The sequence below is a fragment of the Vitis riparia genome, chromosome 6 (assembly GCF_004353265.1).
Source record: "Vitis riparia cultivar Riparia Gloire de Montpellier isolate 1030 chromosome 6, EGFV_Vit.rip_1.0, whole genome shotgun sequence".
Lineage (NCBI taxonomy): Eukaryota > Viridiplantae > Streptophyta > Magnoliopsida > Vitales > Vitaceae > Vitis > Vitis riparia.
Genome location: NC_048436.1, coordinates 7,617,357 through 7,644,164, shown reverse-complemented (window position 1 = coordinate 7,644,164; position 26,808 = coordinate 7,617,357). Strand labels below are relative to the sequence as shown.

The window sequence follows — 26,808 nt, the reverse complement described above, 5'->3', positions numbered from 1 at the left end:
AAATTAATTAATTTTAATCCAATGGGGTTAATTAATTAATTAGAATCCAAGTAGGTTGGATTAGATGACCCCAACCCAAGTTGGACTCAAATGATCACTTAAGCCCACAAGAAACCTTATATAAACCCCCTTAGGAGTTTAAGGCTTAACAACTTTGGTTGTTGTCTTCCAAACTCCAGAGAGTAGACCATAGCCAACCTTCTAGAGAAAGAAAAACGCCGCTCTTATGTAAAGATCTATGAAATGAGAGATCAGGCGGAAAAGCATGGGTCTACAAGATCTATGACACACTATGAACTATTTTCATTGGATTGGATTTGATTTAGGAATGTCCATATCACAAGTATGAGTTTTCGATCTCTAAATCAATGTCTTATTATGATTTTTATTATCATATGTTTCCACTACGTTAGATCTAGAGTCCAGGGATAGTATGCATGCATCATATGAGAGCTAAGGTCAAATAATGGAGTAATCCAAGGTTCACAACAAGTTGACACACCTCAAGGTCTTTATAAAGTGTGCCACCTCTTATTGAGTTGTTGGATTGCTTGGAGACTTCAATTATTTGCATTTTTTTTACCTTCTTTTCGCTACATTCTAGGCATATTAGTCAACAAATTAGGACATAGCCTATACTAGGCTTAAAGAACATAATTTGCACTCAAAACACTTAGAAAATTGCATCGTTTAGGCATATGAAAAGAGTAGTTTTGAGTGCTAATAAATAAACTATCCAAAATTTTTTAAAAAAAATGAAGAAAGGTCAACCTCTTTGCAACTTTTTTCTAAATATAACTATATGTTTTATACATGTGGAGCAGTGATTTTATAATTTTATAAAAACAAGATATTTTTAGATTACGTATAAAATTGAAACAAAAAATTTTCAAAAGAAAAAACAAGAAGGTAATAAAATTTAAAAAAATTCTAAACAAAAATTAATAATAATTACATATATTCATAAGGAAGTTGTATCTTTTAAGACGCAACTTCAACATAATACAAAGAAATTATACTGTCTTGAAGATACAACTATGATATTTACGCTAAAATGATATCTTCAAGATACAACTTTTATAATATATGAAATTAGGTATTTTTGGATTATATATAAAATTAAATCCAAAAAATTTAATATATATATAAGGAATGTGGTATTTTCAAGACATGAATTAATATAATACAAAGAAATCATATAATCTAGATATAACTATAATATTTATACTCAAATCATGTCTTTAGGACAATTTTAGTAAGTTATGTTGAAATATGTCTTCAAGATATCATATCTATGACATATATTATCGTAGACTTGAAAATATCTTTTTTAGTATTTTTTTTTTAAAGTTATATGTAATTTTTTTTTTTTTTTAAAAAAAAAAAACACTAGTAAAGGCTATAACGCAATTATAAATTCGTGAAGCTACTTTGACATGCAATGCAACTAGTGTATTTAGTAAAAAAAATCAAGGATGAAGAAGACAACAACCTATGGGCAGCAAAAGAGAGAAGAAATGAATATGAGGTCATTTGTTTCTCCTGTATGTTTGCTTGAGGATACCTGCAACTAAATTAAAAAATTTATAAAATAGATTGAGGTTATTTTCAGTTCTAAGGGAGAGTAAAAATAAATAAATAAATAAAAATCATTTAATTATGAGCTTTTATGGGAAACTATGTGGTGATACCAAAATAAGGTACCCTTATTTAGATCCCCTTACATTGTTGAATGGATTATTAATCAAAGAGTGGACCACACATTGTGCCACAGATATATTTTAGGACCCATTATTTTATACTTAAACCTTTTCATCTCATTTGTTTATATTTAATCTTATTTATTAATATTTTAATTTTATTTATTTATACTTTTATCTGATGACCAAAATTTTATCATTATGCATTCAACGGTTGAAATTGAAAGCTCGATTAATAAATACCAATGTCGTACCCTAACATTTTCCTTACTATTTGGTGGATAATTTCGGAATGACGACATACCTAGTCTTCACATGGTTGACTTGACTGGTAGACTAATCCCAAGAACCAGAAAAAAGGAATCGATGATAATATACTGGCAGTGTTTCTGCATATTGTTGCCCTCTGAGAGTATTCTTTCTCCTGTCTTACCAAATTTCTTGAATGGAATTAGTGGCTTCACTGTTGGGTTCAGTGGTAGCAGACGCTGGCAAACATCTATGTGATTGCATATGTTCTAAAGCTAGTAATTCTCTCAGATTTCAAGCAGGTTTCAATGATCTGGAAGAAGAGATGAAACTTTTAATAGATCTGAGAAGCAAAGTGGAGAATGAGTCAGCTTGGACCCCCCAAGTAAGTGAGTGGCTCAAGGAGGTTGAAGAACTGGAGTGTGAAGTGAATTCTATGCAAGAAGGTATAGCAGCCAGCAACGAGAGATCCGGCAGAGGTTGCTTAAATTGCAGCCTGCATAACAAAGAACTGGTACAAAGGCTGAAGAAGGTGCAAAGACTTCGCAAAGTGGGCACCAGCATCAGCATGGTGGCTGCTCATCGTCTAGCCAGAAGAGTGGAGCATATTCCAGGGCCATCAATTGAGTGTCAAGCAACAGCAACACAAAGTTTAGCTAAAATCATGAGTCTTCTGAATGATGATGGAGTTGGGAGAATCGGTGTTTGGGGCATGGGCGGAGTAGGCAAAACTACTCTGGTAAAGAACCTGAACAACAAGCTCCGGGACGCTTCTTCAACACAATCTTTTGGCATTGTGATATGGATTACAGTATCCAAGGAAATGGACTTGAAAAGAATCCAAGTACAAATTGCTCAGAGATTGAATATGGCTGTGGATATGGATGAAACCACTGAGAGGATGGCTATTAAATTGTTTCACAGACTGAAGAAGGAAAATAAGTTTCTCCTCATTTTTGATGACGTGTGGAAGGGAATTCATTTAGACTCCTTGGGTGTGCCCCAGCCTGAAGATCATGTGGGTTGCAAGATCGTATTAACGACTCGATCTTTGGATGTTTGTAGGGTGATGAGGACTGATGTGGATGTCAGAGTGGATGTTCTAAATGACAGTGAAGCTTGGAATTTGTTTTGTCAAAACGTGGGGGATGTAGCCTCCTTACAACATATTAAACCATTAGCAGAGGCAGTTGCTAAAGAATGTGGAGGATTGCCCTTGGCGATAATCGTCATGGGGACGTCTATGAGGGGAAAGACAATGGTGGAGCTTTGGGAGGATGCCTTGAATGAGCTGCAACAATCACTGCCCTGTAATATCCAAGGGATAGAGGATGAGGTCTATAAGCCCTTAAAGTGGAGCTATGATTTATTACAAGGTAAGAATATCAAGTCATGTTTCCTGTATTGTTCTTTATTTCCTGAGGATTTCTCCATTGAAATAAGTGAACTAGTACAATGCTGGCTGGCCGAAGGTCTCTTAGGTTCACAGCAAAACTATAGGGATGCACAGAATAGGGCACTTGCTTTGATTGAAAATCTAAAGAATTGTTGCTTGTTGGAACCTGGTGACTCTACTGGCACTGTGAAAATGCATGATGTAGTCCGCGATGTTGCCATATGGATTTCTTCCTCTCTGAGCGATGGATGTAAATTCCTAGTTCGATCAGGGATTAGATTGACTGAGATTCCCATGGTTGAATTGTCGAATTCTCTCAAGAGAGTTTCATTCATGAATAATGTGATAACAGAGCTACCAGCTGGTGGGATAGAGTGCCTAGAGGCATCAACTTTATTTCTACAAGGTAATCAGACCCTTGTGATGATTCCTGAGGGATTCCTGGTTGGATTTCAACAACTCAGAGTTTTGAATCTGTGTGGAACTCAGATCCAGAGATTGCCTTCTTCCCTTCTCCATCTTAGTGAGCTACGCGCTCTCCTCTTAAAGAATTGCACTTGTCTTGAAGAATTGCCTCCACTAGGGGGGCTTAGTCAACTGCAGTTGCTCGACTGTGATTCCACTGCTATCAAGGAATTGCCTCAAGGGATGGAGCAATTGAGCAACTTGAGGGAGCTGAACCTGTCACGCACTAAGCAGTTGAAAACATTTCGAGCTGGAGTAGTATCTAGGCTGCCTGCTTTAGAGGTTCTCAACATGACAGATACCGAATACAAATGGGGAGTGATGGGAAATGTAGAAGAGGGAGAAGCATCTTTTGATGAGCTAGGAAGTCTCAGGCAATTAACATACTTACACATTAACTTGAAAGGCATTACACCCCCAACCTTCGAGTATGACGCGTGGATAAGCAGATTGAAAAGCTTCAAAATCCTTGTGGGCTCAACTACTCATTTCATATTCCAAGAACGAGAGTTCAATAAAACACATGTGATCATCTGTGATGTTGATCTCTCAGGACAATGTATTGGGTGGTTGTTGCCGAATTCAAGCTCCTTACTTTTGGGTTTCTGCAGTGGACAGAAGCAGATGCTTGAAAACTTAGTCTTAAATAATGTTTCCTTTGCTTGTTTGACAAAGCTTACTATTACCAATTCTGACTGCTGCTTAAGGCCAGAGAACGGTTCTGTTGCCCAAAATGACCTACTCCCAAGTCTGGAGGAGCTTTATCTTCGTCATCTCACACATCTAGAGAACGTCTCGGACTTAGTTTCTCATCTGAGACTAAGACTATCAAAGCTAAAAGTAATGGAGGTGCTGTCTTGTCCCAGATTAAAGTATCTTCTATCATTTGATGGTGTGGTTGATATAACCTTAGAAAACCTGGAAGATATCAGATTAAGTGACTGTGTTGATCTGGGTGATCTCTTTGTATACGATTCAGGGCAGCTGAACTCAGTTCAAGGACCTGTTGTTCCAAACCTACAGAGAATATACTTGCGTAAACTTCCCACATTGAAGGCTTTAAGCAAAGAAGAGGAGTCATGGCCGAGCATAGAGGAACTTACAGTGAATGACTGTGATCATCTCAAAAGGCTGCCCCTGAATCGCCAAAGTGTAAATAGCATAAAGAAAATAAGAGGAGAACTGGAGTGGTGGAGGCAATTGGAGTGGGGTGATGAGGAAATTAGGTCAAGTCTGCAGCCTTTTTTCCTCGAATGTACTTTCGGAAAACAAACACCAAGATAGATTTGATCTTCTCTTGTTGCTGAGCTCCTCTTGTGCTTATGTTCAAGAGCAGGATTCAGACAAGTAGTACAACAAAGTTGGACCAGACAATTATTTTAATGGAATAAGATGATAATTTATTTTTTTTTTTTTTCATTTTATAATAATTTGTTGCCCACTTGATTTACTTCTCAAGTTCTTATAGCCTGTCCTAAAGTGTAGAAAAAAAAATAGATTTATTAATTTATTAAAATATAATGTAATTTAGTGTGAAAAAATCCAATCCTTTTCCACCCCAATAAAAACAAAGCAGAAGCAGCCAAGCTTTGTTATCCAAATCCTTGTCACAGCATTAAATGACAGCCACATACTTCCACCAACATGTGCCCAAAAAATGAGAACCCCTTCATACATCTCTCTTCACCATCACACACTGGCATAGATCTCTAGCACCCGAAAAAAAAAAATGCAAGTGACTGCCCACTACTCTCTTCCAAAGCCTCTATGCTGCTCAGCATCTCTGTCTCCTTCTTTCTTTATTAATTCTAAAACTTCTCTTCTCCCCTCTCATTCTCTTAATTTTATTTACTGTAAGAGCCTCTCCACACAGCTATATGGTCTTAGAATCAAAGCTAGGCAGCGGAGGAAGGTTTCTCCTGTATTTGCCTCAACAGAGAATAATGTAGAACGATGGCTTCTTGAACCTATAGGTCAGTCATATTTGCTCTGATGCACTTACATTTTTTTTTTCTTTTTTAACATGTTTATTTCATATGGGAAACCTATAGGTAGCTTTCTGTTTGAATCCTTAATTTCCTTGTTATTTTACCTTATTTTTTCTTGAATCGGACACTGAAGAAAATGTTCAAATTCAGAACCTGGGTGTTGGAAAAATGAACTTTCTGGCCCATTATTTCTACCAAAATCAGATCAATTTTTGCAGTAAATTGAGAAACTCAAATTGCATCTCTCGTCAGACCCAAATTCCTGAATCTGAAATTCACATTCCTTTCTGTTTGATTGGTAAAGTGAGGCAAGTCAAGGAAAAAATGGAACGAAAAAGTTGAGAAGAAATCTTTATTGGGTTGAATCTAAGCAGCAAAATCTGTGTTTTTTATCCTACTTTTTTGTCACTAATGGTGGCCATGAGATGAAATTCTACTGTCAATTCGATCATGAAGATGTTAATCTTTTAGAGTCAATGTATGATGCATGGCAGGTGATGGAGACACTAGGCACATAGGATTTAAAGTTGCAAGGCCAGGTGCATACGAAATAGCTTCTGTAAGTTGTCCAAATCAAGGGGTTGTGGTGGTTTGAAATAACTGAAGTTTGCACCATGTTCACTCCATTATTTTTGGAATCTTGTCTAGAGTGTGGTGACTGTTGGGCGTCTTCCAGATAAAGCCGACTTGGTAATTCCAGTTGCAACAGGTAATCTAAGCATCCAGCTTCAAAATTCTTTCCATAGCTTAAATTGCTTTCATGTCCTCAATGAGGTAAAATAGTAGACTCTTGTTGAATTTTAATGAGGTATTAAAGTATCTTACCAATGCTTTGAATTAATTTGGAACCATTTTATTTACATCTCCCTCGTGTTCTTGTCTTTCCTTCAAACTCAACAGTATCCGGTTTGCATGCCCGCATTCAGAAGAAAGAGGGGGGCCTTATAGTAACAGACTTGGACAGCACAAATGGAACATTTATTGATGACAAGAAGCTCAGCCCTGGTGTTGCTGCCCCTGTATCACCAGGAAGTTGTATTACATTTGGTAACATGACTCTTCTTCATCCTATTTATGCACTTAATTTTTTGTCATTTGAGGTGAATTAGATTGAAAGACCTGAATCTGAGTCTAAACTCTGCTCTGTCATGAATGCGTTTTTATTTCTATTTTCTTGGCATATTAGTAGTATGAAAGAGCCAGAAACATCAACTTCCACCTTAGTGACAAACTTGAACCTATGAGGCAAACATCACAAGTCAGAGAGAACCTTTCAGCCTCAGAAAAGTTAACCAAAGGCTTGGGAAGATTGAATAAACGATCGCATCAAATGCATCCCTATTTGTTTTCATTACACAGGTTTGGCAAAACTCCCAATATTGAATGTTCCTGATAAAAACAGCACTCCGATATTGCATCTTCATCCCCCACCACCTCCACATAATCCTTCATCCAATGCTTTTGTTTGTCATATATCAGAATGGATGCCTCCATGAACAAGGCATCTCCATACCAAAGGGACTTTCAGTAATTTTGCCTGTGCACCTTTACACACTTTGAACCCACAACCAACATAATCCCCAACAAGCCTGTATAGAGTGCAATTATCAAATATCCCTAAACCTCAAACAGGATAACACTTTTTCTTGAGTGGTGGCATCAGGTTTTAGCTTGTGATGAATTGAATATTAGCTCTAAATGCTACTTGGCTGAGTACAACCATGTCTTAGGAACCAAAGGTCCCAGCTTTGGCCCTAGCCAAGCTTCTCATATCACTAAGTGGCTTGAGGAAGCTGCATTAGAATGTGATCCTTTTCTTGTCACAGTTCAATCCATATTAAAGTGAGCATCACTTACATGCAATTTCCTTACCCAATCTCTTTGTACATGGTCAGTGTTTTAACACTCTTTTACGTTTAGGAATGATCCCTCCTCTTTAATGGATTCGCTAGCTTCTTTTCCATGACAGAAAGTCAAATATTTAAATACATGGCATCTAACATAGTCCTTCACAAGCATATGGTTTGTTGTGGCATCTGTAGTGCTCAATTGACATACTGAATATCAGGCCACATGGTGGAAAGAAAGTTAAAAATCCAGTTACTTTCAGCATGGCCTGTCATTACCCTAAATAAAGTGAATACTTTGTCAATGGTGTGAAGAGCCTCCTTTCTTGTAAAACTACATTTCCTTGTATCTCTACAAATATTTAAAGTCACGAGGGGAAAAAGTTATAAGATTGAGATTGATTGGTAAAAATTACACTGGATAAGTAAAGATGCAAGGAAGGGTATAGGGCATCCCTTGAAGCATGGCTTATGGTTCAGGGTGAAGATAATAGGACTAAGAATTGATTCTCTCTCATGCAGGGATGTAAGTAATATTCGTTGAACCATGTTAAAACCCCATCCATATATCTCTATGCATGGGTTTGCTTGAATGTCTATGTTATTGTACCAACAAGTAGCATTGACCAAAAGCTTACTATGTGACCAAAAACTTGTTTTATTTTTGTGTTCATTATCAATTTTGCTGATCAAATAGGTGTTTTGAACAGGATTTGTAATAAACCTCCAAAACTCAACTATAATTCACTCTCTATGAATTTCTAGACCTCCATCTTTATTGACTGAAGTGAGGTTTATTTGGTTGCCAGGGGATATTCATCTGGCAATATTCCGCGTTTCAAAACTTGAGAATGCAGAAGTTACAAAGGAATCAGAAGACTCTCCAGTTAAACCAGAGGCTGACAGTCCAACCGAAGGCTAAAATTGCAGAATGTGTCTCCAAGGAATCAGAGTCTATCTTGAGTAGACGCGATTTTCCAATACTGAAATTTGTAGTTCATTCTTTTCTTGATTTTGCAGAGGAGATTCTATGTTATGTTTCTAAGGTTTTTTGGCTATAAATGTTGACTACATAACTGAAAAAAAAAAATAAAAGAATTAAAAACGTAGCATACAATTCTTTCTCATTCTTGTTTGTTGGTTTTGCAACTTTTTCTGAAATTTTTCTGCCATGAAGAAACAATATATGGAAGTTGCAGACTGATATGTGTTTCAGTGTCACTTTCCAAGGCCACCAATCATGGTATGTGTTTCAGTATCAAAATTCCTTCCCAAAACAGATACCAACCTCAAAGTGTTTGTTTTCTCCTCCTCTTAGACATCCATTCTTTTCAACTCCTTGGCTCCAATCTGAGATCTTAAAGTCAATATTCACACACTAAAATTGGGTGTGTGCCCTTGGAAAGTATGATCAATATCCCACAAAATTAAGGAATAAGAAGATATGAATACTAGTATACTAGTATACATGTATCGTGGTATTAAGGATAACATTTTGGGGTCTACAAATATGTCTCGAACTCTTTGGTAGAGGTTACAAGTGAAAATGTATATGTATTAAAAAAAATGTAGTGGGATTGCATAGAAAAACTAAAAAGACTATCAATTTTATCCTAGTACTATAGGCACTCAAACTCTTGGAGCACTCTCTCCAACTAGTGGTGGGAGGGTCTAAAGCATGTGGAAAAGATCTTGAGGAAAATGATGATGACACTATAAGACACAAATGATGAATCAAAGAAAAAACAAATCTATGGGAAGGAAATAGAAATCCAAGGTTATTATCAGAATAATAGAAATCCTAGGTAAGAGATAGAAAACCAAAGGAAATAGATAGAAAACAAAAGAAAAAAGATAGAAGGCCAAGGGAAAAAGATACAACTAAGGTGCGATCAGGATGAATGAAAACCTATATAAGAAATAGAAAACTAATGGTATGGTCAGGATGACTAAGGAATAAGCTTAATGAGTTCCAAGTTCATTTCTTTATATTATCTTAGGATTTCATCTCCTTGAAGATACTTCAATTTCTAAATAGTCAATTTTGTTCCATGGCCAAGGTTTGGTCTTAGTGTTTTATTCTTTATCTTTAGTTCCATGTCAATTTAGGAATCCTGGGTTTTTATCAACTAGGACTTTAATTTTAGTGTGTTTTTTTTTTCTTTATTAAGTTTAGATCTTAAATTTTGAGAGAAGTGATATTTTCTTCATAGATTAGGTATTTGTGTCTTTGAGTCTAGGATCTCCTATTTAGGGGGAGAATTATTAGTTCATGGATTATCAATGTCATTAGTATTTCCAAAAATCTAGTCCTTTATTCTCACACTAAACGTATTTAGATGCATCCCCACTTCACTAGAGATCTTGTCGAAGAAAAGGTTACTACTCTTGAATATACCCCCCTACTAAAAGTCAATCTTCGCTAAACTTTTAGATGCCCTTAGGTTTAAAAGTCTTAGGAAGTGTTTAGGTTAGGATTACATATTCTAGAGTTTAAGACCTTATGCTTAGGAGGAAAGCTATCTTGTAGGTTCTAGTTTCTAGCTTTATGATTTAGAGATATTGATTTAGAGATATTGAATATCTCTTTAAATAGTATTTTCTTAAAATTTTCTAGTTCATTGTTATGATTTGAAATGCTTTTATATGGTTTACTTGTTCTATTTTTAATTATTTGACGTATTTTAATTGATCTATAGCAAGAAATTGTTTACTAAAGGTTATTTTGAATATTTCTTATTGTGACCTTGCGTTAAGAAGTTCTTGATCTAGGGGGACCTACTTGTACTTGTTTTCTTGATCAAAATTAAACTAAATTGTTTCTCAAAATCAATCTAGGGGTTAGGAAATAAAAAAAAAACATGTTTGATTCTATTTAGATGACTGAAAAATAATATTTTATTAAGATTTTGTGAAGTGAATACCTTCATCAAATCTTAAATCCCTATCATTAAGTCAAGCATGAAAGTCATCACTTCTAATATTAGAAATATCCTCAAGACAAATAGATAATTTTAGATGAAACATAATTTTTGTTCTATATCCAATTTTCCCTACAAAGATGTACCATTGAAAATTCCTTATGTATGGAGAAGGAAAGTCATATAAATTGACTTCCTAAATGTAAGCCATATTGAACAGAATTATGGTTGAATGGTATCATGTTAAATAATGGAACATTGAAGTTCAATTAATTAAAGGACTCAAGTAATGAGTAGTATCTTTGATTGTGGAATTGATTTTACATTTCTTATATATATGTTATATTCTCTATAAACTTGTAGAATTATTGATTTAGATTCTTTGAGAGATCTTTTTAGGTGCTATGATTCTTTGTAAATATGAAAAATACATGTGTTACAATTTATTATTTTCATGGCTTACAACACAAGACCACTTTTTATAAGAGATATTTTGAAAGACACATTTAAACTAGGCTCTAGATAGACTTATCCACATTTAAGATACTTCTATCCTGGAAATTTTGAATGTGGATACTTCTATTCTTCGAATTTTTTTTTAGAGCATCATTTAAAGCCTTTAGCTTCCATTTGACAAGCTATGTACCTTCACTATACTCAGATGTTCCATGTCAACATCATGTCTACATTTGGAGTATTTAGTTCAACATTTCCATATATGGTTTATCCTTCATTGTTATCTCACATCTCATCTTCCAAGTCATTGGCCTCCTTCTCTAGCAAGGCATTACTTTACCCATGGTTCTTGATGTTTAGACCTTCTGAATGTGGGGCTATAGTGGCAAGGTTCACCACTTTCTTGTTTATATTCCTTTGATTGATATGCTTAGCCAATATAGCTTTTGGGTACTTAATTTTGAGTGTAATATGTTCTATCCTACCTGTCATTGCCCTTAAATTATGAGGTTGAGAGTATGCTTTTTCATTTCATCCTCATTGAGAAGGATATTGATATGTGTCGATTTATTCCAGATGTCATGGGCACATATACTTCTAAGACCCATGTTAGTATCTTTCCTTTTTTTATCATCATCCCACAAATTATTCTAGAGGGTCTCAAGTTTTAGCATGAGTTTTCTATTATTTAACAATTAGCACAGATCAAAGATCATGTTGGATTATAAGTGGGTTGCATTAATCTAACCCAAGTTGCTACCATAGTTTCATCAACCAACCAAATCTCAACATAAGGAGACAAAGTCATGAAGATTTTAGGACACAAATGAGAATGATTATTTATTTAATGTCAAGTTTGTTGTCATACAAAGTAAACATACCTATATCACTATGAGTTTTAAGACATGTCATCATAAAACATTATAATTCATTACTTTCCCAAAATAAGACATGGTAAAATTCATATTTGCAAATATATTATCCTATTCACCTAATTCCATTAAATATCCCATTAGACAAGGTTTGAAAATTTGTGCTATTTTTTCTTTAAAAAAGAAAAAGAAGAAGAAGAAGAAAAAAAAGAAAAAAAAACCACTAGCCAATCTCCTTTCCAAAGCAAACACTTTTGAAATGGACCTAGACTTTTTTTTTTCTCTCACTTTTCAATTTTCTCTTATTTGATGTTCCTACATTACTTATTCAAAATTTTTAAAATGGTTCAATTGTTTTTTTTTTTAATTTTATTTTATCTTTCCCTTGATCATATGTTTTATTGTTGATATTTGTACGTAACTCAAAACCAATTTTTCTATAAGTTTAACATTCACTTCTCTCTTTTGTCAACATGTTTTATTCTTAATGTTTCAACGCACCATGAATATGTGACTTTGTAGGCAAACATGGTACAAGTTCAAATATATGGCCTCCTACTAAATGAAACTCTAATATTATATTCAACTAAAAACTTAAATTATTAAGATTTGGATTTATACTATATATTATGCTCTCCAATAGTTTCAAATGTTTAAGACAACACTCTATTAAAAAGACATTTGGTGTCACATCCCCTATATGTCATAGTGATATGCTATTTGGGCATGAACATCCACAATCTATCTAGATGCCTATGGAACATGTATACTCACCAATGATGGATGCTACGAGGTTTTTTCTTACTCTATTTATTGATGAAGGTGACCCTATGTGCTTAAGAACAATGATTGTTTTCACTCTTATTATAAAAAGGAGATGATAGAATACTTGGACCTAGATGATCTCTTACACCATTTCAAACATGTCACAATCTAGAATAATGGGATTGGTTTGAGGGTTTTGGTTTAATGGTTAGAGTTAGAGGCTCACCAAAATAGAATTGACATGTATTGAACCCATGTGGTGGTATGATCAAATTGTTAACCCCAAATGTTGCCACCAACTCTTTTTTAATGCATTCATCTAATGTTGAGATTGCTCCTCCTACTAGCCTAAACTAGATCAATCTAATTGATGTTGATGAGGCAATTCACATGATGTTGTGGGAATGTTCAATCCTTGACACCATGTCCTTGGAAGTTGATGTGACTTTGGATACATTGCTCAAAGTATCCACACTATTTAGAATGTAGAGGGATTATTGTATATTTTGATGCCAAGCCTAGTAGATTTGAGGGATCTAATTCTAGTTACCTAATAACTCAATGGTTCATTTCATGTTGACTTTAAACCCCACAAATGATAGCAAAGATGTGTATTTTGTGACTTGTAGTGGTTGAGTAACCTTGTAATTCACACAGTGTAGACCACTTGTAGAAGAGGCAATGTGTGCATAGGTAAGGTAGGAGAATGATGAGATCAGTTGTTAGCTCAATAGAATCCAAATTTAGTTTGAGGTGTTTTTGCATCTTTCATGACTCATAGAGGGATGTTAATAAGAGCTTTTATCTAGATATACATTGATATTGTTGGGATAAAGCCTTCAAAAGTACGACATTATGAAATAAATGAGTTTTTAGTTTCTACCATTTTATCCTTAATTTTATTAATATTTATTTGAACATTCAAACTTGCATAACTTGTATTGTACATGACTTGAGTTCATTAGGAATTGCACATAAAATCTAAGTCATGGATTCCTTATAATTTGATGAGTTATTCACAAATATTTTATGAATAGATAATCCATATAGGGTTGTAGTTACTACCTCTTAATTGGATGGATAATTTGTTTTGATAATTAGGGTGAGTTTTCCATGGTAAGTGTACTAGTATATATGACTACACATTGAATAAGACTTACAGTAAATCATGATATTGGTTATTAAGTAGTCATGATTTTACTAAATTATTATATTGCATGAACTCTCAACCTTGAAAAAAATATTAAAATAATGTTGAAGTTTTCAGTTGTTTTGACCTATGAGTGAGATTCTAAGGTGGTTATATATTGTCTATAGATTTAGTTACATTTACTTAACGTAGGTAACAATTGGTATTCTCCATAGAGATACCATGATGTTTTATAAGATTGAGATAACGTGTTCTTTTAGGTGATTCTAAGGACTTGTGATCATGAAATCTATAGCGACGTAGTTATTCCTTAAGTGAGATTTAATATATGTCCTTTATAGACTAGAATATGTCAATAAAATAGATATATCTGAAACTCAAGGATGGTAGAGATAATCTTGAGAGATTGATAATTTCTCTCTCATAAACATGTTTTCCTTTTTTTAAAAAAAAAATTACAATTAGGGTTTTAGGAAAAGTGGCATTGCAATCATGAATATTAATCCTTTATTTATTAAAGGATTAATTGATTGAAAGTGATGAAAAGATTCCAAATTTGTAAAATTAATCTTTCATATTTTTGAACTCGAAGAGTATCCATTTTTAATATAAATATCATTCAAATTTTTAATTATTTATATGTATGTTTTAAAAGAAAATATCATTTTTCTAAGAAAAGCATGAGTACATTCTTACCCAAAATGGGTATTGGTTTTTTTTTTTTTTTTTTTTTTTTGTGAAAAAAAGTGAAGAGTTAGTGGATGTTTGGTAAACCAGACTTAAACTAATTTAATAACTTAATTTAAGTTATTAAGTAAATTAAGTATGTTTGGTAAAATAACTTAATGACATGACATAAAGTTAAAAACAACTTTAAATAATAAATAAAAATAGTTAACTTATTCTTAAATATATCTTCATTTTATTTTTTTACCTCCATTTCTCATAATTACCTCCATAATCTCATTCGTTATTCCACAACATTTACCATTACTCAACATTTTTTGCCCTAATTATGATTTATGAAGATAAACATGTCAATTTGATGATTTAAAATAAATTTTAAGTTAATTTTATCAAATAATTTTAATACTTTTAGTAAGAATTAAGTAATAAGTTTTAAATTGACAATTTACATATAATTTAACTTAAAATCAATTTAAATAATTAAATAAAGAGTAAAAAGTTTTACCCAACACCCCTTCTTGTTACATATTGGGATGATTTCATCCCATTTAGAGTACATTTGACAGTGGTTTTGAGAAGTATTTTTATCATTTTTAATACTTGAAAAATAAAAATTTTCAAGTATTAGAAAGAGCAAAAACACTTTCCAGAATCACTACCATATCCTTTGTTAAATAAACCATGGAGTACCAATAAGACAATAACTAATAGGAAAATTTATGTAACCATACACCAATGGGCAAAATTTTGCCTTTTAGAAACTTTGCTTTCTACTTTTCAATTTCAGTGGATTTTGGGGAAAATAAATGGCCCTTCCAAAAATGCCCTTCTACACTTAAACAACTCTCCTAGTTGGATCATCCGCTTGGAAAAGCCACGTAAGCAAGGCCCAAATCAGTTGTCCACTTAAGCCGATGACATGGCTCATGTACATGTCACCATCCAACTAGACACTTCACATGGATTGACTTTTCAAAAAAAAAAAAAAATTGCTAAAACATAACAAAATGGATAGTGAGATTTATCCCTAAATCCTTCTTCTCTCTTGAACCAAACCCTAACTCCAAAAACCCATATTCTTTCCCTTTCATTCACAACCACAATTCGCCAAGAGAGCTGGTGATGAAAATAGAGAGAGGTGGCCCCAGTTGGGAGGAGAAAAAAAAATGTGTGTGTGTGTGTGTGTGTGTGTGAGAGAGAGAGAGAGAGAGAGAAGAGGAGGACACTTTAGGTGGGTCACTGGTTTCATTGGTTTTGGAAGAAGACACAAGACACTTGAAGCGAGTTAAACATTGTTGGAGATAAGCTTTCCTAGGTACGAGTGTAATGGATTTATTATTTCATTTGGGTTCTTATCGTTGCTTGTTAAGATCGAATCTAGCCTCCCTCGTTTTTGTAACTGTCATGGAAAGGAAACAATATATTCTTCAGGATGTTTTTACAGCAACTTGCATTGCTTGTACACACCAACATCTAGGTAATAGTTTCAATTTTATTTATCCAAGTTTGCAGGTTTTGTTTTGTGAAATTAAAGTGGGGAAATTAGACACTATAGAACTTCATTCCTTAATTTGTTGTTCAGTTAGAATCTCACAATTATGATCCAAACCTAGAGAGAAGATGAATTGGTTCTTAAGAAAAAAACATGTCACACTGAAAAAGTAAATGCGTTTATTTTAAGATTGGAGCTATACTATACTAATGAAGTGCTCATGGTTTTAGTCTATATTGCCTCCCACTAAAATGAAATCTTTGAAATGATAAGTCCATTAGATAAGTTGCAGCTCCCAAGGCCTTATGGGGAAGGACCCATGTTGCTCTAGCTACAGATGATGGGGCTGCATCCAAACCAAAATAAGGGCACGAAGCTGCTCTTGCTCCGTTATATGCCAGATGAGTTGAAAGACTATGATCCCCTCCCTTGACATCAAATCACCCTAATGAATAAGTTGGAGAGAACCCATAAGTTTTTATCCGCACCATGGCCTGGCAAAAGTCAGATTGGGAAAGGCTTTGGGAGAAAGGTTTTGAATTAGAGGGACTTCCCTAGAGGTAATGGGTCTTTGTTTTGAATGAATTGAAAAACTACATTTATCATTCATAATCAACATGATGGATTTTGAGGTTCAGAAAAATTCAGTTTGTTTCAATTTGAAGTCACATTATGCTGGAGAAGTGCTTTAATTATGAAAAAGTGAAAATGAAAAGACAAAATTTATGCTTTTTAGTTTTTAATTATATTCAAGTATTAAGTTTGTTGTTTTTCTATAATTTCTAAATTATTTTTTATGGTAAAAATATTAATTTTATGAATAATTAGCTATGTTAAATTAGTAACTAATTTTCAAGTATTAAGTTTGTTGTTTTTCTATAATTTCTAAATTATTTTTTATGGTAAAAATATTAATTTTATGAATAATTAGCTATGTTAAATTAGTAACTAATTTTCAAGTATTAAGTTTATTGTTTTTCTATAATTGCTAAATTATTTTTTATAGCAAAAAAAATAATTTTATGAATAATTAGCTATGTTAAATTAGTAACTAATTTTCAAGTATTAAGTTTATTGTTTTTCTATAATTGCTAAATTATTTTTTACAATAAAAAAATTAATTTCATGAATAATTAGCTATGTTAAATTAGTAACCAATTTTCAAGTATTAAGTTTATTATTTTTCGATAATTGCTAAATTATTTTTTACAGTAAAAAAAATTAATTTTATAAATAATTATCTATGTTAAATTAGTAACTAATTACTCGTTTTATGAATTTGAAATATATAATTTTTAATCTTTTATTTGATGATGTGACTTATACTTTATAGACTATAAAATAATTATTTTATTTAATAACTTGTGGAAATCCGAATTGCCAACGAGATGGAAAGTACCTCCTCCATGGGCTAGAATATTCAAGGCATTATGGGATAGAATCAGGATTTTGTATAAAATTAGAACATAGATGGAGGCCTAATTTTATGTAGCAGCATAACAGAAAAGAACATTAATGAGGAGTAATATAAAAACACAAGATATACTTTGACTACATCTTCTAACATGTCAACTCTCATTAATCTAGAAATAAATCCAGTATATCAAATCAAGGCATATATACGTGATATATGATGTAAATGGCATTTAATTTGTCTTTTTCTCTATTAGGCGAGAAGCTAATGTGGCCAAACAACATGTTTTTTTCCACTTATGAACCATTAATCATATACTTAAACTTCTTTTTTAGCTTTGTTTGAACTCTATCATCAGCTCTTATATGATTCTACAACACAATACATTTATGACATGCCCTTTAATTTGTTTTTTTGTTGTTAATTAAAGTGAGTGCATGAATCCATCTTACCATCATCAATTATTCAACTCCAAATGTTATGACATGCCTATTTCCTTTGTCTAGTTACCCTATACATACTTTTGTAATTTTTTAAAGAAAATAAAATATTTTTTAAAGAAAATAACTTAAAAGCTATGACTTGGGTTTGTTTGCTTTTTTTATTTTATTATTATTTTAAAGAAAAATAATTTATTTTTCAATAATTTGTTGATCTTAGGTGTGAGAAAATGAGGTAGGCCCATATGAAACAAAGTCTAATCATGTGTTAGGCACTTTATTAAAATATTGTGGAACAATTTTAAAAGGTTGTTCATTAGTCATGGAAAATGACATCATTTTCCATATTATGAGATTGTCCTTATAGGATAAATATGCACAAAGGGGTTTGAGGAGAAATTAGACAGTGATGAGATTCACACATCAATTACTTTTTAAATTAGTGATGAATTCTTGGATGGTGAGTTGATCTAATCACCAAAAAATGACAAACTTGTGATCCATTGCTTCAAAATTGGTTACCCACATTATGGTGTGTTTGGCTTATTTGTAATATATTTTGGATCATTTTGGAGTCACAATCATGAACTAAGGGGTCATTTTGAGAACATGTCTTTATTTCCAATAGTGACAAACTTAGAAAATTAGGTGTGTTGGATTGATAAAGTCCCATCATTGGTATGGGATTATAGAAAATCAAACAGATTAGGAAACGTTTTCTTAAATTAATGAAGCAATCCATAAAATCAATGATGAAATAGGACCTAATAAAATATAGTGGAATAAGTTATATCTTAGTGTGAAGTTTAGTCTTTATCTTAGATGCCTTTATCATATTTAGTCATATTTGGGATTCCCACTATAGGAAACTAGCTAGTATATTTCTTCACCTCTCCTCAAAAGAACTTCAATTGGAATTTGGAGTTATATGGATGACTTTTTTTTTTTTAAGTTTAAGTTAAAGATGATTAATTCTTAGAAAAGACCTATAAGACATGATCTTAAATATCATAAAATGTTCAATTTATCTTTATTGAACATCAATTGATTTTAAGATGAAATGATTCAAACTCAATCCAAATATTAGTATTACAAATAAGAGTCATATTCTTGAAGCAAAACTATAAAATGTGATTTTAAATATCATAAGAGATTCAACTTATTCTTAGTGAATATTAATTGATTTTAATATGAAATGATTAAATTTTGATCTAAATATTAATATAATAACCAATAAATATGGATTTGAGTCACATTAGGGACACAATAATGTGTCTTTCAAGTTGGTGGATAGAGCTCTCAGCTAATGATTAGCAACCTAAAAGTAATGGACTATATGTATATATTAATTAAGAATTCAAGTATTAAATATAGTTTAAAACATTATCTCATTTTGGTGATACACACATAATTCATACCATGGTAACAAGTTTAGTAACAATAATTAAATCTTACATAAATTATTAATTTTAAAAGAAATTAAAATTTTATATAGTCATTTCATCCTATTGAAAGGCACATTGTGCATTTTTATTTGGGCAGTGGGTATCATAGTGGGTGACCCTATATATATCAGGTTGACCCTTATTGATAACCATATTATTGAGAGGTTGGGGGAAACCTATCTCAATGATTTTCATTTACATGATGTAACAAAATGTTTCCCATTTATTTGTTAATATATGTTATATTTGTGTAATAATTATGATGAATGTATATAGGAACACTATATTCACATTCACATGTCTTTAACATTTGATTCATTTATTAATGAATTATGGTTGTTTAATGCAGTGATAATATGAACAGACGGTGTTGTTGTTCTTACCATAAAGGTGCGCCTCTATTTTGCCTACTGCACATGACATACGGATATACTGCTTTGACACATAGGCATGCCTGTGAATTGAATGGTGGGCCCTTTTTTTTATGTATTGCATATAACATAAAATTCCAATGTTATCATACCACTAGGGATGGCTATGACATGAAGAGTGTGGCTCTAGTTTTCCTTTAAGCCCATTCCTACAAAAACATTGTCATTACTTAATACTATGTCATCCATTAGTTTATATTATCAGTATTTATCCCAATCATGTATACATGATTATTCACCCTAATTTTAACTTCAATTTTTACAATTTTGATAAAGATGATTCCACAGACTAAACTTATTTGTCATACAGGTTTTTTTAGCAATACATCTATATGTCATGAAGGACCTAAATTCATTTTTTTTTTCAAAATTTTGATATTATCCACATAAAAACAATAGTGAAAAGACAACCATGATGAAAAGAGTTATGAAATGTTGATGTTTTACCCAATGCATTCCATTATCCCCTTTATGTTCCATAAGAGTTGGGAAATTCATCTATTTTCCTAGGTTTGGCGTAGATATGTTTTTCGTACAGTTCCAACGTGGTTCATAGAACACCCACTCTTGTCTAGCCTCTTTGAACGTTTTGTATGAATTATACACATTTTCTTTATACCTAACGACTTGTTCTTGACATTTTGGCGATGAATTGTAAATACCTCGTTTTTTATTGACAAAAACTACATAATATACTTCATTGACCATCCATAATAACTGCAAAATAAGAATAATTCATTTGAAATTAGGGCATTGGCATGAACAAAGTGGATTGACATGATTGCAAAACCTACGAATCAACTGTTATAATCTGTACATAAAACAAATGTTCGAACAAAATTTTAAAACACATTCAACCACCACCTACCCTACAAACCAAAAAAAAATCGGTGTGGATTCACTAAAGAAAAGTTCCAAATTTTGCCTCCAAATGTGTGGTGCTTTAAAATGTTTCACATATGGAATGAACTATTTGTTGGCCCACCCATTTTATACACCTCTATCATGCATATAAAGGATTATACATCTGGTCTAATTTACCCGTGACAATGTCATTAGAGGCTGTATCTTCCTCTCAATCCTTTCACATTCATATGTACATCCACAACATTCTCCTTCCTACTGATGAGACAATGGGATGTCATCATACACATATGGGGAATATATTCCTTTCAAATAGGTTTCCATGCACAACTATTTGGTACATCTGACCTTCTACATAGTGTAGGTAGGGAATATATTCTTCTCCAGATTCTCACAATATATGGAACCCTATGTACATATACCTAATGTATTGTTGCAAGAGAAATATATTGCAACCATCATTAATGTTGAACTGTATACATGTGATGTTCTATCAAATGAATATATTACGACTATCATTCCTAGCATAATGTAACAAACACAATTTTTTAACTTAACCACACACAATAGCACAACTTCAATTATGATAATATAGTCCTCAATATGATAACAATTCATATGCTACCATTACGAAAAGCTAATTGTACAATAGTGGATTGTTAACATCATCATGCATACAAGAATATGACCACTGAAAGTGCATCTACATTGGTGATTCCTTATCCGACATCTTTACATCAGAATGGTGCTCTTGCATAGACGTAATGTTGTTAACAATAGATGAATCAAGTACCTTTCCGATTTCTTCTACTATTTGGCAAAAATTTTGTAACATATAGTACCTATCATGACGAATTGACATTCTATTGTTTTCCTCTCTAATCATGTTAATTGCTTTACGTAGGTTGGAGTATACGTAGGAACGCTATGGCTTGGCATTTAGGAGTAGGACTCCTTAAGAAGCAAAGATCTTCTCTCAATACTTCAGCTTAGTTTACTCTAAACGTCCACTCCTGTTGCATCATATGCACAATAACATCACTATAAGGATCATGTGGCGTCATTAGGTAATAGAACTCATCCTCTAATGCATTAATATTTCATTTTGCCCATGCTAATTGTGTTTCAAACACAACATTGCAAACTAAGTGTCTCCCATACAGGGAAAATGAGTGATCCCTTTACAAAGAGCCTACGTGCTCATAAGCGAGACAATCATCATTAGGTGTTAGGGGAACCATATAGCTATGGAGGCCTATGGTGTAAGGATCAAAGAGCATATTATGGAAAGTTGGAGCGTAAATGATCTTATCGTGTTGATGAGTTGAATGCATGGGTAGAGGATCTTCATGAGCTAAATTGCCCAAGAGTGCAGAGACATTCACAAACAATGGCTCGTCGTAACATAATGGAATATGCAACAACTATTTTACAAATAAGAGAAGAGAACAATCGTATGCTAATTCGAAAGACAAGATATTACATTTTCACTGTTGGCACAACAAACGCAAACAATAACAATAGAATTCTATTGACATAAAAAGTCAACTATCATCATATGATGCCAGAATATAGCTCTGATTTTCATATGTCAAACGATGAGGCCAAGTAATAGATGGAAATAATTGTGTCATAAAATTTCATTACGATGAGTTTTGGCAATGTAAAGTATGTAGATTTTTACGGTAGTTATGGCAAAACAAATTGTTACTTCCCACACAATCAAAGCGTTTTGTCAGATTTCCTACAAATTTCCATTGTGGTGATCATACTTATCATTTCAATCAGGGTATATTTTTAAATAATGTCTATGCGTATCTATGTTACTAATTCATCATTTATAAAATGTGGTACACCAAATCCTAATGCTAGCGGGACCCCCATCTTATCACCTATGGTCCAATGTGGTTCATTAAGGAACCTATAAGGAAGTGATTAGGCGTCCATCTCCACCTTGGAACTCTTGGTACATCCTTCACAAAATTTGGTACATCTTTCACAAAATTTGGCATATCCCTTCCAATTGATGTTAGGGCCCCCATTTTATCAGCTATGGTAAAAAATTTCATCTAGGAACCCATAAGAAAGTGATTGGTGGTCGATTCCCACCTTAAAACACACTTTGAAACCCTTGGTACATCCTTAATAAAATTTGGTACATCTCATTCTATTACTTTCAAGACCTCTATCTGAACATAGATGGTCTATAATTTCAGTTAGGAACCCATAAGGAAGTTATTAGAGGTCGATTCCCACATCTGAACCCACTTTGTAACCCCCTGGTACATTCTTCAAAAAAATTGGTACATTCTTCATAAAATTTGGTACATCCTTTATAAATTTTGGTACATCCCATCCTATTGCTTATGGGACCCCCATCTTATCACCTGGGGGCCATAATTTCATTTAGCAACCCAGGAGGAAGTGATTCATGGTCGATCTCCACCTCGGAACACTCTTTGGAACCCTTGGTGCATCCTTCACAAAATTTGGTACATCATTCACAAAATTTGGTACATCCTTAATAAAATTTGGTACATCCCTTCCTATTGATTTCGGGACCCCCATCTTATCAGCTACAGTCAAAAAATTTCATTTGGGAACCCATAAAGAAGTGATTGGTGGTCGATCCCCACCTTGAAACACATTTTGAAACCCTTGGTACATCCTTTATAAATTTCGGTACATCCGATCCTATTACTTCCGGAACCCCCATCTCAACATGGATGGTCCATAATTTCATTTGGCAATCCATAAGAAAGTGATTCATGGTTGATCCCCACCTTAAAACACACTTTGGAACCCTTGGTACATCCTTCACAAAATTTGGTACATCCATTCCTATTGATTTTAGGACCCCCATTTTATCATCTATGGTAAAAAATTTCATTTGGGAACCCATAAGAAAGTGATTGGTGGCAGATCCCCACCTCGAAACACACTTTGGAACCCTTGGTACATCCTTTATAAAATTTGGTATATCCGATCCTATTACTTTCGGGACCCCCATCCGAACATGGATGGTCCATAATTTCATTTGGCAACTCATAAGTAAGTGATTTATGGTCGATCCCTACCTCAGAACACACTTTGGAACCCTTGGTACATCCTTCAAAAAATTTGGTACATCCTTTATAAAATTTGGTATATCTCATTCTATTGCCTTCGGGACCCTCATCCTATCACCTCGGGGCCATAATTTCATTTGGCAACCCATAAAGAAGTGATTCATGGTTGATCCCCACCTCGGAACACACTTTGGAACCCTTGGTACATTCTTCATAAAATTTGGTACATCCCTTCCTATTGATTTTGTGACCCCCATCTTATCAGCTATGGTAAAAAATTTCATTTGGGAACCCATAAGAAAGTGATCGATGGCGGATCCCCACCTCAAAACACACTTTGGAACCCTTGGTACATCCTTTATAAAATTTGGTACATCTGATCCTATTGCTTCTAAGACCTGTTTTGAACATGGATGGTCCATAATTTCATTTGACAACCCATAATGAAGTGATTCATGGTCGATCCCCACCTCGGAACACACTTTAGAACCCTTGGTATGTTTTTTTACAAAATTTGGTACATTTTCCACAAAATTTGATACATTCTATATAAAATTTGGTACATTTCATCCTATTGCTTCCAGTACCCTCATCCTATCACCTCGAGGCCATAATTTCATTTGGCAACCCATAAGGAAGTGATTCATGGCCAATCCCCACCTCGGAACACACTTTGGAACCCTTGGTACATCCTTCACAAAATTTGGTACATTCTTTCCTATTGATTTCAGAACCCCCATCTTATCAATTCTGGTCAAAAATTTCATTTGGGAACCCATAAGGAAGTGATCAGTGGTGAATCCCCACCTCGAAACACACTTTGGAACCCTTGATACATCTTTTAAAAATTTCGGTACATCCGATCTTATTGCTTTTGGGACCCCCATTTGAACATTGATGGTCCATAATTTCATTTGGCAACCCATAAGGAAGTGATTCAGGGTTGATCCCCATCTCGGAACACATATTGGAACTCTTGGTACATCATTCACAAAATTTCGTACATTCTTTGTCCAATTTCATACATCTCATCTTATTACTTCCAAGACCCCCATCTTATCACCTAGGGCCCATAATTTCATTTGGGAACCCATAAGGAAGTGATTGGGGGTCAATCATCACCTTTAAACTCACTTTGGAACCCTTGGTACATCTTTCACATAATTTAGTACATACTTCACAAAATTTGGTAGATTTGATCCTATTACTTCTAGGACTCTCATGTGAGCATGGATGGTCCATAATTTTATTTAGAAACCCTTAAAGAAATTATTGGGGGTCGATTCCCACCTTTGAACGCACTTTGGAACCCTAGGTACATCCTTCACAAAATTTGGTACATCCCATCCTATTGTTTCTAAGACCTCCATCTTATTGCCTAGGGCCCATAATTTCATTTCAAAACCCATAAGGAAGTGCTTAGGGGTTGATCCCCATATTTGAATGCACGTTGGAATCCTTGGTACGTCATTCACAAAATTTTGTACACCTTCATAAAATTTGGTACATCTAATCCTATTGCCATTAAGACACACATTTTATCACCTGTGGCCCATTATTTCATTTAGGAATCAATGTTAATTAATGAAAGTTCATTCGCTACTCTTGAACGGACTTTTAAACCCTTGATACATCCTTGACAAATTTTGCTACATCATTTACAACTTTGGTACATCTTTTATAAAATTTGGTAGATTTGTAAGAAAATTTGGTATTTCAAAGCCTCATGCTACCGAGAGCCCATAGGAACTGATGGGAAATCCTTCACTACCATGTAATGGGGTTTCAAACCATAGTAACATCATCCACAGTGTTCCATATATCTTTAAGATCAATCTATTCCTTATTAACTTTAATAAAGTATTGTACATTTTTTTAACATCAATCCGAGACCTCATGTCCTTTTACTTTAATACATCTATATGTGTGTGTGTGTGTGTGTGTGTGTGTTCGTTAATATGTGCAATAATATGTATATTCCTTACATAAAGACTTACATCATTTATAAAATAAGCATAAATTATTTTAATACCTCATTTGGACCCTATTAGGTATTTAATTGCTTATAACAATGTTTGTAACTAACTTTGCCAAAATTAATTAACTCTAACAATTGTCACATTCACACCTATTGTCATTATGATGAATGTCTCATTTAGATTATAAACAATACAACTCAACTTCATTAACACTAGATGGCATGACATTAATGTGCTAAACATTAGAACATATGGTATCTACCAAACATCTGATAAAGCAGAACTTTTGTTCATTTATTCATTTGGTGGTCACTTATTTCATATGAACGTTAAGGGTCAACCTTTCAAGCTATCAACAAGCCTCCATTTGCCTTACTACCCAACCCACACCTCAAATCTAGTCATTTTGAAGGCATGCCTCCGATAGAGAGTCATGCCTATCGTTTTCCTACTACACATGACTTAGCAAAATTAAGTTTTTCACCCACATTCATGTGTCTTCCATGAAGGTTGTGCCCTTAGGTTTACTAGTGCACATAGCCTACCAATATAATGGTTTCACCAATAGGCATGCCTCTAAAATCAAGGGTGTGCCCTTAGTTTGCATACTGCATATAGCATACCAAAATAGTGTTATCATACCCATGCCCATGCCTATGCAACTAAGGGTGCACTTCTACTTTGCTTTCTACATATAGCATAGTAATATAATGTCATTCACACATAGACATGCCTTTGAAATAGAAGGTACGCCCCTAGATTGATTGCACATAACATACCAAACTAATGTTATTGTATAAAAGAAATTCCATTGATTCTAAGGGTACAGTGTAAACGTTCGAATGCCTTCCCATGGTGTCAATGGGTCAACCTCCCTTTTACCGACTCCTCACATAACACAAAGTTAATTTTAAATAAGAAAAACGATAGGAATGCCTATGACCTAATAGACCGACCCTTATTTTGGCTACTACCCACTTCACACAAAACTAAATAATATGATTAAGGGTCATCAGCCAAAAAGCGGCAACCCCTACATGTAAAGGTCGATCACGATTATGCTCACTGGTTAACAATTTGTTTTTTTGCCAAGAACGCCATGTGAATCTAAGTGACTTCAATGGCATCTTTGAACAATCGTCACCAAGGTACAGATTTTGCTATTACAATTACATTTTC

General features: G+C 33.6%; 2 protein-coding genes across 3 annotated transcripts; both read left to right on the top strand.

The window, feature by feature from the left end:
- Positions 1-2,145: 2,145 nt before the first annotated feature.
- Positions 2,146-5,094, top strand: LOC117916954 (disease resistance protein At4g27190-like). The gene has a single exon (XM_034833196.1). The coding sequence runs from the start codon at positions 2,146-2,148 to the stop codon at positions 5,092-5,094; it is 2,949 nt and encodes a 982-aa protein (XP_034689087.1).
- Positions 5,095-5,477: 383 nt separating this feature from the next.
- Positions 5,478-8,772, top strand: LOC117916904. Of its 2 annotated transcripts, none has more exons than XM_034833126.1 (5): positions 5,478-5,783; positions 6,293-6,357; positions 6,447-6,507; positions 6,699-6,845; positions 6,985-8,448. In XM_034833126.1, the coding sequence occupies exons 1-5, from the start codon at positions 5,540-5,542 to the stop codon at positions 6,990-6,992; spliced, it is 525 nt and encodes a 174-aa protein (XP_034689017.1). In that variant the 5' UTR covers positions 5,478-5,539; the 3' UTR covers positions 6,993-8,448. The 2 variants fall into 2 exon arrangements, with proteins under 2 accessions (XP_034689017.1, XP_034689016.1); XM_034833125.1 differs by lacking the exon at positions 6,985-8,448 and adding an exon at positions 8,455-8,772 and having other exon boundaries at positions 5,484-5,783.
- Positions 8,773-26,808: the final 18,036 nt, after the last annotated feature.

Excerpts from the sequence above, each read along its gene's own strand:
- LOC117916904 (XM_034833125.1), top strand. The coding sequence starts at position 5,540 with ATGCAAGTGACTGCCCACTACTCTCTTCCAAAGCCTCTATGCTGCTCA. Across the intron at positions 5,784-6,292 it reads ATGGCTTCTTGAACCTATAG|GTGATGGAGACACTAGGCAC; the intron begins GTCAGTCATATT and ends GATGCATGGCAG. Across the intron at positions 6,846-8,454 it reads AGGAAGTTGTATTACATTTG|GGGATATTCATCTGGCAATA; the intron begins GTAACATGACTC and ends TTTGGTTGCCAG.
- LOC117916954 (XM_034833196.1), top strand. The coding sequence starts at position 2,146 with ATGGAATTAGTGGCTTCACTGTTGGGTTCAGTGGTAGCAGACGCTGGC.